We start from the raw sequence: 12,497 nt of genomic DNA on the forward strand, positions 1-12,497 counted from the left end.
GTCTTTCTACAAGCTATAAAATGTGCCATCTTAGAGAATCTGTCAACCACAATAAACACAGAATCAACCCCACTTTGGGTTCGAGGAAGCCCCAACACAAAATCCATGGACAAGTCTTGCCAAATATTGCTAGGGACCGATAAAAGCATATAAAATCTAGTATTTTGAGTTTGTCCCTTTGACACCTGACAAACATAGCAATTTCTCATAATTTTGCCAATGGTCTTCTTCAACTGAGGCAAAAAATAACGTTCCTCAATTCCTGCAATTGTTTTGTCTCTTCCTAGGTGCCCACTTAAACCGCCTCCATGAATATCTCAAATAAGCTTCTCTCGTAAGGATGAGCTGGGAATGCATAACTTGTTGCCTTTAAACAGATATCCTTCTCTCATGTGGTAGTCTGAAATAGGTTGACTTTGAACACACTTCACCCAAACTTCTTTGAAATCAAGATCAGCTTCATATAACTCCTTTAGAAATTCAAATCCCACAATCTCTTGTGCTAAAGTAATCAACAAGTCTGCTTTCCGACTCAAAGCATCAGCAACACGATTGGGAGATCCAGATTTATGCTTAATTACAAAAGGAAACTTCTGAAGGAAAGTGGCCCATCTGACATGCATTCTACTCACACTCTTCTAGCTGTTGATGAACTTCAAGGCTTCATGATCAGTGTAAAGAACAAATTCTCGCTGCACTAGATAATGCTCCCATTGTTTCAACACACGCACAACTACATAAAATTCTTGATCATAAGTACTCCACTTTTGACGGGCTTCACTTAATTTTTCACTAAAGAATGCCAATGGTCTTTTTTCTTGAGACAACATAGCTCCCACCCCCAATCCACTTGCATCACATTCGACTTTGAATATCTTTTTGAAGCTGGGAAGGGCCAACACTGGTGTAGTGTTAAGCTTTTCTTTAATCAACGCAAAACTTTATCTTGTGCTTCACCCCAATGAAACTTCCCTTGTTTGAGACATTCAGTAATAGGGGCTGCAAGGGTACTAAAGTTTCGTACAAAATGCCTGTAAAAAGTAGCAAGGCCATGGAAACTACGTAACTCACTTACAGTCTTTGGAGTTGGCCATTCTCTGATTGCACGTACTTTGTCTTGATCCACATGAATTCCATCTTCGCTAACAATATACCCTAAAAATAGCAGTTTATTTGTAAAGAATGTGCACTTCTTCAAATTAATATAAAGCTTATTCTCTTTCAAAACATCCAGAACCTGTCTTAATTGCACCAAATGTTCTTTGTTTTTACTGTAAATTAGAATATCATCAAAATACACAACTACAAATGACCCAGTAAAAGGACACAAAACCTGGTTCATGAGTCGCATGAAAGTTCTTGGTGCATTTGATAATACGAATGGCATTGCCAGCCATTCATACAGACCCTCATTGCTCTTAAATGCCATCTTCCATTCATCCCCTGGTTTAATTCGAATCTGGTGATAGCCACTGCGCAAATCAATTTTTGAAAACACCTTGGAACCCTCAAGGACATCCAACATATCCTCCAATCGTGGAATTGGAAATCTATATTTGATGGTGATTTTATTAATGGCTCTACTGCCAACACACATACGCCAGGTGTTATCCTTTTTTGGCACTAGCAAGATAGGAACTGCACAAGGACTCATGCTCTCACGAATAAATCCTTTTTCCAGCAGCTCTTCGATCTTCTCCTTCAAGATAATATTTTCCTTTGGGCTCATATGATAATAGGGAAGTTTAGGTAGGCTTGATCCAGGGAATAAATCAATCTGATGTTGAATATCTCGCATAAGAGGAAGTTGTGCTGGTAAATCCTCAGAAACTAGATCTTCATACTCGATTAAAATTTCCTGCACTTCTTTTGGAACATTACTTGAAACAACATTCGTCACCATAAGCCCCTTAAGAACAATTGGATACATGAATCTAACTTCTTTAATAATGTCTTCAAACTCGTGGCTATTCCTGGAAATAGCTAGAAAATTTAAACTTCCAGCTTATGGTTTTTTTAATTTTCCAGATTGATCAACATGAGCAAGTGCAATTTTATGAGAACCCCACTCAAAGATAAACACATTATCACGCCTTTATGGGTAGCATCAACATCAAACTACCAAGGCCTTCCAGTAATACATGGCTGGCATCCATATCAATTACATCGCACCAAATCTCATGTTTGTAATACTTACCAATAGAAAGAGGAACTTTGCATACCTCTGTCACTTTCACTGATGGTCCTCTCTTTACCCACCCTAACATATAAGGATTCTTATGCTTCTATGTTGGAAGTTTTAAATAATCAACCAGCTTTTGTGACACAAAATTCTCACAGCTGCCACCATCTACAATCAATGTGCATACCTTGTTGTCAACAGAACATAAAGAATGAAATATGTGATTCCTCTATCCTTCTTGTTTTGGCGAAAGGAGAGCTCGTTGTAGCACCATGCTGAGCACTTCATCTTCTTCAATAGCAGTACGATTCATCATCAAATTAACAACCTCATTATTATCTTCATATGCAAACTCAGGCCCATCATAATTTCCACTATGATCATCAGCTTCTTCGGTTCCTTCTACAAGGTTCGCTTGCTTCCGCTTTGGACAGTTATTGGATCGGTGGCCAGACTGGAAACACCTATAGCAGACATCACCAGTTGCTCTAGCGTATGGGCCATGGTTTGGTCTCTGATTTCGATTTCGATTTATATAATTGTTCTGGCTGCTCTCTCCTCTGTAATTCTGCCTTTTATAATTATTTCTTTGGATCTGGTGGACCTCTTTCTTCTCCTTGTTAGGAATATAAGAATCTGCTGCCTTCCTCGGGTAATTATTGTTGTTGATATAGTTCATCTTTTTCTCCTTCTATTCACATTCCTTCAGTTCTTTCTCTAACTGTTGTGCCTTCATAGCCATATTTTGAGCCTCATGGATGTCCCAGAAAACTTGTAACCTGATTCTATCTTGTATTGATGTCGTCAATCCATTTACATATCTTGATACCGTCTGCCCTTGAGTTTCATTCAATGAATTTCTCTCTGCCAACTGTAGGAACTCATGAGTACAATCCTCAACTGCCCTACTTTCCTGGGTACAATTATGGTAGAGGTAATAGAGATGCTGCTCATAATCTATTGGAAGGAAACGATCCATCATTAATTGTTTCATCCTACGCTATGTCCTGACCGGTTGTTTGGCCTACCTCTATCTTGACTTCTGCAAATTATCCCACCATACAGCTGCACTCCCTTTTAAGCAAAAAGCCGATATCTTAGTCATCCTCTCCTCTGGTACTGATATAATCTCAAAAATCTCTCTACCTCTACAAGCCAATCTAAAAATCCTTTAATGGATAGATGACAATTAAAATAAGGGATGTCGGCCTTCATCCGATAATCTTCAATGGGTTGTTGATTATTTAGATTACCAGCAAATGCGTTCTCGGGACGTTCCATCTCCTCCTCAGAATTTGATTCAATCTCCTCCCGTTGACGATGACCATCGCAGTTGCCTCTGCCACCACCACGTTGGTTATCTCGTTCATTGTTGTTGTTGTTTCCCATGTTGAGAAGCAATTGCCGAATCTCTTCAACGCTCGTAGCAAGAGCGTCAAACTCTCTCTTGGAAACTGGTTCCCCACCAGGAAGGGGTCGATCATTGTTCGGGTCATTCGCCATCGAGCCAAGGCAATCCCTCTCTAATAGCAACTGACGCAACAAAAAAATTAACAGCGGGATCCTCACGTTCACCCTTAAAAGTTTATCTGGAATCCACTAGAAAATGAGAGAAAATCTCAAAACTGTATTGAATATTTGGAATACAAAGTGAAAGTAAGGCAACGCTTACGTTGTCTATTTATTCTACTTGAAACATGCATGATTAATTAAACCTATTGAATGCCATTTAAATCTCAGCGTACAATACTCATGACCTTTTCGTCTTTACTATGCACCTATCAATTTGTGCTTCAAATTCCACTGCCAAGCGTTCTGCATCAAACTTTTATTTTTTTATTTGTGTTTGAAATTTGAATTGTATAACTTAAATTTTTGCTATATTTGGAATTGAATTGCAATTATATTTGTTGAATATATATAAATAAATAAAGTACAACCGAAACATAAACACTTTAAAATTAAAACATATTGTTTCAATTGAAAAAATCAAATGCCAACCAAAATAAAATTAACAACCTGCATGGATACCCAATTGAAAAGACAAAATGCCAACGAAACGAAATTCACAAAGTCTATGCATAATCAATCCATTCATTAACATTAAGGCCAGGCTCCCGTTACCTGCTACATGGTTTTTTTTTATATATATAAATAATAATAATAATAATGCATATTCAGATACGACTTTTCATCCCAATCAAGGACATATATAAATTGATAAATGGGACCAACAAAGTGAATTTTCTCCCTCAATAAAAACTTGCGTGGGAATCTTCATGGGGCCATTAAACTAGAAATGGTGTATAATAATTCAGTACATTTTATTGCGTGTAATTTATGATCTGACGGCATGAATTATTAATTATTATTATTATTAAGGAAAATTAAAACATGGGAGAATACTATAGCTTTTTTTTTAATGAAACACTATGGATTGTAATGGATTTTTTTGTCTTTTAGGATATGTTAATGATAAATTATTTTTATATGATCCTGTCAATATTGAATCTTGTCAATGTTAAATTATCATCATGTAATCTTGTCAAGGTCCAATATTCGTGTAAGTTATTTTCTCCGATGCTGAATTATAGCATCAATCCTCAAATCTCGAGTCACTCGGCGTTCCAATCTAGAAAAACAGGATTGGGTTGTGTATTTATATCTTTATTTTTATATTTTAAAAATATTTTTATTATTTTATTTTTAAAACAATACTTTAAATTACCAAACCTTATCAAATTTTCAAACAAATACTTTAACATGGACTGCAGTGTCTTTGACAAGGAAAATAAAATTTTTTGGTCGTACTGGACAGGTTTCCTACCTTAGGTCATGATGTTGAAATAATAATAATAATAAAACTATAAGGGTGATTTGTTTACTTTGAGTATATTTGGTATTGCGTAGTTGCTGTGGTTCTGGTTTAAAAAAAATTATTTTATAAAAAATACTTTTAGTTGCGGTTGGTTTGAAAAAATAGGTATTTGGTTAAAACTGTGGTTGAAATTGAGGTTGAAGAAAAAGTAGTTTAATGTGTTTGGTTAAGAATGTTTTTGAAATTGAGGTTATAAAATAATTTTAAAAAATATAAATTAATATTGATGGTTTTTAATTTAAATATTGTGGATTTAACTATTGCGGTAACATTATGAAATAAATCATACTTTATATAAATTTTTTTTATTGTTCTATTAAACTATCTACAATTCCATTACATACAAAATTTATCTGACAAGAATTACAGTTTTCATAATTTTTTAGCGTGTAATAAAATTAGATAAAATATTATTATATATAAAATTCACTCTAAACTAGTTTTTTTTAAAAAATTAACAAAAAAAAAACTTAACATACTAAAAAAAAAAGAATCCACACAGTGCAAGTGAACAATGCAAGAGTATTGCACTGTTCACTATTTTAAATAGTGCAATTTTCTTGCACTGTTCATGTCAATTGCACTGTTCATTGAATAGTGCAATTACGTGAACAGTGCAAGTAAGCAAGGAATTCTTGTTTGCAAATACTGTGTTTCCAACGCAGAAAAAAGATGGGATCTAGTGAATAGTATACCTCATTTTTTTTAACCAAACGGCTGCAACTACGTTTTAAAAAAAACGCAGCCGCAGCCGCAGAGCCAAACGGGCTCTTCAACAGATTGAGTTACGAAGAGACACTAATGCATTACTAACAATGTAGATGATCGATAAGAAGGAAAAGAAGGATGAATGTCCAAATTAAATTGGAAATGGAATATCGCATGAATATATTTAATGGATTTATCTAAATTTGGTGAACAAGGTTTAATAAAAATAATTTTAAAAAATAAAAAAATATTATTTTAGTATATTTTTTTTAAAAAATATGATCTGTAAAAGCTATTAAATTCTTTTCAGAAGGATAATTGACGCAACAACAAGGATCTCTATCAAACTTGAACGGTATAATTTCATTATAAATTTATTTGACAGCCATAGCATAAATTTATATTTGATATCAGATATCTTAAACAAAAAAATTCCTCTTATTCACTAATTGCCTATACAAATAATTATGAAATGTTTAGTAAATTTATTATATAACGTTGTATTGTGAGAAAAAAGAAGAAGGAGACACACACCTTGTCTTTATTTAAAATCGTAGAGGGGGGGGGGGGGGGAATATTAATGAAGTACTTGGTGGACTAAAATATTTTACTTAATATAGCTATGCTCCTCGTGATGAATGGCGGCTCTGTGCTCAAACAAGGCGAGTTTTAGCCATATGCCAACCTCGCAGCAAAAGCTTCAAACTTTTGATGCATTCATTATTGTCAATAATTACAAAATAACTGCCACAAAAATAAAGAAAATGTCGAACATGTGGAAACCATCATGCAGCCATACATGCCGTGTCAAAGAACTCTGCACCGAAAGTTGCTGTAATGTGCTGGGATTAGCTCTGTATGGCTCCCAGTAGTTTAATCAGTTCAACAGAATCTTAAGAAATATTTCTTGGAATTAATTTTAAAGTTTTCTTTCAAAGTTTTTTTTTAGTTATATGCCATGTAACTATTAAAGATGTATTTATTTTAAAATCTCTTAAATTATCCTGAACTAGTATGAATATATGTTTAGAATATTATAAGTTTAAATTTAAATCTATAAAGATTTCTTCTCTTAGAAAAGTAATGTAAGAGATTTGTTTTTCATCATAGTTCCATGTTTTTATTTTTACTTTTCTCCTTCAAATATTTCTAACAGTATTCAGTAACTCCCAAAGCGTCAACACTGAATTCAAAGCTCTCATAGCTTATTTTCATGCATCCAAATTAAATGAGAGATCTCCAATGTAGCTCTACTAGTTCATCCCAGCACAAACATCATTGCATCAACGACCTACACAAGACTATAACAAAAAGAATCCCCCGGCTGTCTAGAGGTGGCCATGGACACTTGGTTGCATAGGTGGGTACGAAATACCAACCAAGACCTTAGAGAAAATTACAGAGGATAAGTATGTTAGAAAAGGTCTCTCTGTTTCTTAGGAAAACAACGTGAATATACAGCAATACTTCTGCAAAGGCATCCTATTATTATATAGCAATATAGCAGGTTGCTTAATTTGGATACATAGTCTAATTCTCAGCTGATTTGTTTCCATAGTCAACCAATGTCTTAACGTCTCTTTCTATTTTTGTTTTGTTATCATGGGAGTGATTTGTTTCCATGTTGCTGGTCTTGATCTGTCCATCGGCATCTGTCTTATTACCATTTATAAGTTTACGTGAATGCTTGGGCTGTTGGAAGGGACCCGGAAGCTTGGGAGAACCCATACGAGTTCAATCGATCCTGATAGATTCTTGGGCGGTTCTATTGATCTGAAAGGGAAAAAAAAAGAAAATTCAAATGCCATCTGTGGTGAATAGGGAAGATATAGACATTGATGATGTTCTCGTCAAGAAAAAAAGAAAATTCAAATGCTTTTAAGAAAATTATGTGGTTTGATGATTTAACTTATGGTGTTCAAACTTCTCACCGTCGTTTTCAAAACCACCAATCATCCACCATGCGTTGTTCTTTAAAGTCAACATTTTGAACAGAAAAACCACCAATCATCTTCTCCAAAACAAAAATGCCCCGCTCAGCAAGAGCATAGATCCAAAACCTGACATCTAGTTGCCAGTCTCTTAACATCAACAATTGGGTCCAAATTCAAAGTACGTTTTTCTTGTAGCTGTCAAGTAGCTAAGTAATTGACAATACAGTAAAATTTCAAGTTAATTTTGTATATATAAAATATATATAAACATTGTAATATTGTAAAAAAATTAATTAAAAAATAAAACATTAATGCATGTATTTAATAGAATAAATAAAAAATAATATGAACCAATAAATTATAGAAACAATTGTCAACATTAACTAAATATTAAAATGAAAAATTAAAAAAATAAATACATAAAAAAAACTTGATCTTGAGAAACTGAAAAATAGATGCATATGAAAAGTTTGATCTCGAGTCGCAGGGTATTCTTGAATTTTTTTTATTTGATTACATGGCAATAAAAAAGGATTTTTGTAAAAAATAATAATTTAAATATTATAAAAAAATGTGATACGTTAGCATGAATTCTCTTTTCCATATTCATGTATTTTTTTTAAAAAAATATTATTTTTGGCAATGTTGTTTATTGCATAAAAAACTAAAATCAATCAAAATCAATATCCAAAAAACAATAACTATTAAGAATAAGGAAAAAAAAGGTAACCATTTCTTAAAAAAAACCTTGTACCTTATTAACGCATTTCTTCTTCTTTTTCCTTATTTTTTTTTTTTATCATATGTATTGTTTTTAAACAAGAACTTATCTTAATAAGAAATTTAAAAAAATAACGAATTTGATAGTTTTGATGTGAATATATTAAAAAAATATAAGAATAATAAACTTGAAAAAAATTACAATATACCTTTATTTCAGCCACGTTGCTTATTGCATTAAAACTAAAATCAATTAAAATAAATATCTAAAACAAATTAATGATTTGAAATTAAAAAAAAATGTATCTCTTTAATCAAAACCCTTTTCCTAATGCATTCTTCTTCTTTTGATTTTTTTTAATATCAAAAGCATTGTTCTTTAAATAAAACATCATAAGTAGTTTTACTAAAACAAAACTAGAAAAATAGTGAATCGATAAATTTGACACTAATGTATTAAAAATATAATAATACTAATTTTGAAAAAGAAATATATAAAAACTTACAATAACAAAATAAAAAATATAAATATTTGATTCACATTAATTATTCAAGGTTCATATATAGTTATTTCGAAAATAATTGTTAATATTATCATAAAAGATATTAATATTATTTAAAAATAATAGCAAAATTGGATATATAATTATGTAAACATTATTTTAATAAATTTATTTATTAAAAAAACAATCTAATTACAAAATGCAAAAAAAAAAATTAAGTAAAAAACTTAAAGGGATAGGAGCACAGGTGCTTAAAATTTGGGCCCACATGCACAACATTTAAAGCCTATGCTTGTATATCTAGGGTTTTTTATTAAATAAAAAAATAACACTTAGTATTTTTTTTAAAATAAATCGATGATTTATTGCCAATCTGAGTAAACAAGGCATCGTCCATTTATAACTAGAAAATCAGGGTCAAAATTTTAGACCAAAAAATCTGGATTTCAATCATTTTTTTTATAAAGAGACTTGCTCATTTTATTGACTTTCTAAGCTCAGATATTAGGGCCAGTATTGAAAAGAATTTGATAGAGGTCTTAAAATTCAGACCATCAACTTTTCAAATTGCATAAGAAAAATAATAATTCAAGCCATAATGAACTCTAATGTAAAAACAAAAGGGTACAAAGAACCTTAAAAATTCAACGGAGCTTGCGTGAAAATTATTCGATTAAGCTCTGTCGTTTATTCTTTTTTTTTTTTGGTAACCCGGGGTGTCTGGGCCAGCTTACGCGCACCACAACTAATTCCCGGATCCAATGAACACCCTACAAGCTCAGTAGGTATGTAAGACACTGCGGGGATGACAGGTGTGCACGCTAGGGCTCGAACCCAGGTGACTGAGGCAGGAAACCTTACCTCTATCGCTGGGCTACAAACCTTGGTGCTCCGTCGTTTATTCTTATTATTACACACAGCATGCAAACCTTGAAAAACACAAAAAAAAACTACTGATCGTCCCTCGTACGCAAATCTTCTTATTAAGGCTGATTCGTGTTTTATTCATAGAGTCACGATTTCATGATGATGTTCGCAATTCCTTTACGCATCATTGCCCATCACAGCATAGGCCTTAGGCACGAGGCAGAGAGCGTCCCTCGTATGCATAGCAAGACCGGGTTGCGTATGAACGACGTCTATGTCTTCCCTCTTCATCCCACCAGGCATTTCCCAGTCGAATTTGTAGAGAAGATTAGAAAGTGAAAGCTCCACGGTGGCCATTCCCATATATATACCAGGACAAATTCTTCGACCCGCACCAAATGGTATCAGCTCAAAATCTTGTCCTTTCATATCAATAGTACTGCCCAAGCACCTATCAGGAATGAACACATACGGGTTCTCCCAAACTTCTGTGTCCCTTCCAATAGCCCACGCATTGACGTAAACTAAGGTCTTGGCTGGTATTTCGTACCCACCTACGGTACACTCCGTAGTTGTTTCTCTTGGGATTAGTAGTGGTGCTGTTGGTTGCAATCTCATGGTCTCTTTAACCACAGCTTTAAGGTAAGGCAATTGTTGAACATCATCTTCGTACACAAAACCTTTATCTCCTATCACCTTTCGAACTTCTTCTTGAGCTTTTCTCATTGCTTCAGGGTTTTTCATTAGAAGGCTCATGGCCCAGATCACAGTAGCAGCAGCTGTATCAGTCCCACCAACAAATATGTTCTGCAAGGATCAGGAAAATAAAATAAAATATAAGCATGATATTTGGAACCATTTACAATATTCAAATCCAAATCATGTTGCTTGGGAAATGAAAATTAAAAGGCCGAATTTGAGTCGAACTTAGATTACCATTAGAATTGCTTTGATGTGATCAAGCGTTAGCTGAACTTTAAAAGTGCGATCCTTGTATATTTGAAGCAAAACGTCAAGTATGTCCTCATGGTCGGGCTTTGGTCGCTCTGGATCAAGATGTTCATCAATAATTTGTTGGTAGAAAACATCAAACTCTCTGAAATTTTTTTCAAGACGATGGGCGCGTCCCGTGAGTCTATCAACCCATCCCATGTATGGAAAATAATCAGAAAGATAAAACATCGCAAAAAGGGCTTCGGTTTCATTAAGCAACGCAAGGAACCTACTTCCTTCAATTCCTCCATCCTCGTACCTCTTTCCGAAGGCAGTTCTGCATATGGCTGTGCTTGTAAGAGACAGCATTGCTTCAGTCAAGTTGAAGGGTTTAGAAGCAAGAGCTGCTTTGGAAATTTTTTCATTCATATGTGATACCTCATCTTCTCTGTTGGTACGAAAACTTTGCACTCGTGTCGAGTTGAGGAGATGAACGACACATATTTTTTTCATCTCCCTCCAATAAGCACCATATGGTGAAAAGGCCACGTCTAAACCATTGTAGGAAAATTTTTGCTGGCCAGTCAAGAGCGGCCTGCTACAAAATTCAAGATCATGGGTTTTCAGTACCTCTTCAGCCATTTTGGCTGAAGAGACCACGAGGGTTCGCTTGAAACCTAGCTTTAAGGACATGAGGGGGCCATATTTTTGAGATAGTTTCCATAAATGCGTTTGAAGGTTTGAGCTATCAAGCTGGTGCAAGTTACCTATCAAGGGAAGACCGTTGGGGCCAGGAGGGAAACGAGCTCTTTTAGAGATTTTGTTTTTCTTGAGAAGAAACAAGAAAATGATGGAGAGGAAGAGAATTACGAATATGAGTAATGCCATTATGATCTGAGTATTTTTGAGCTGTGAATTCTGCGATACAAGCTTCAATTATATAGAGTGTTTGCACGCGGGTGTAACGTATTTTTTAAATGTTTTTTATTTAAAAATATATAATAATAATAATAATAATTTTATTTTTAAAATCTATATTCAAACGATATAAAAATAAAAAAAATTAATTTTAAATTTTTTCAAAAAAATTTATAAATTTTATAAAATAGAGTCCAGTTGCACTCCTACACGTACAGTGCAATAGACAAAAAAAATATTTATGGAAATTGATTTCTATCATATTAACTTTCATTTAGAGCATTTTATTTGTGTTTATGCACCAATTTAATTGAAAATATTTACTTCATGTTTTGACTTGAAATTTTTTCTCAGCAATTATAATAACAATAGCCCGTGTTCGAAATTGATCCATATATAACATGATTATTGCGTATTTGATGAGCCTTGAGCATTTTCTAGGGCTGTTCAATAAACTCATAATGAATGTCTGCCGTCTAGATTTGATACTCTATAGAAATCCTGCATTCAAACCTAATGCCTTTTATTATACCAGGAGAACGATACTACTACATACTAAGGTTTTCAATTCCAGCCTGTTTCGTTTGAAATTGCCGGTATATCATGTTCTAGTTTAAAAAAATAAAAAGAATTAGAATAAATTTTATCGTCTTTAAAATCTTAGTTTATTCCATAAATTCTAGTCAAATTCCGGTTATTTCTGCCTCGACGAATCATTCTAGTCAAATAATATGTGTTTTTGTTTTATTTTTTTCAATTTTATCTATCAATCTGATCATTAAATTAGATTGAAATTTTACAAGGAGCTACTGATATATTTTTTTATATCTCAGGTTAAAATATTAGGATAATAA

General features: G+C 33.4%; 1 protein-coding gene across 1 annotated transcript; it reads right to left on the reverse strand.

Moving 5' to 3' along the window:
• Positions 1-9,441: 9,441 nt before the first annotated feature.
• LOC133691836 (cytochrome P450 83B1-like) lies at positions 9,442-11,628 on the reverse strand. The gene is made up of 2 exons (XM_062112442.1): positions 10,729-11,628; positions 9,442-10,599 (listed from the first exon to the last, which is right to left on the reverse strand). Exons 1-2 carry the CDS (start codon positions 11,611-11,613, stop codon positions 9,970-9,972), a joined length of 1,515 nt encoding a protein of 504 aa, XP_061968426.1. The 5' UTR covers positions 11,614-11,628; the 3' UTR covers positions 9,442-9,969.
• Between the last annotated feature and the right edge of the window lie 869 nt (positions 11,629-12,497).

The sequence above is a fragment of the Populus nigra genome, chromosome 4 (genome assembly GCF_951802175.1).
Source record: "Populus nigra chromosome 4, ddPopNigr1.1, whole genome shotgun sequence".
NCBI lineage: Eukaryota > Viridiplantae > Streptophyta > Magnoliopsida > Malpighiales > Salicaceae > Populus > Populus nigra.

What these genes read in the sequence shown, in the direction of transcription:
- LOC133691836 (XM_062112442.1), bottom strand. Translation starts at nt 11,613, where the DNA reads ATGGCATTACTCATATTCGTAATTCTCTTCCTCTCCATCATTTTCTTG. An exon ending in ACATCAAAGCAATTCTAATG is followed by an intron (nt 10,600 to 10,728) that starts GTAATCTAAGTT and finishes TGATCCTTGCAG; the next exon opens with AACATATTTGTTGGTGGGAC.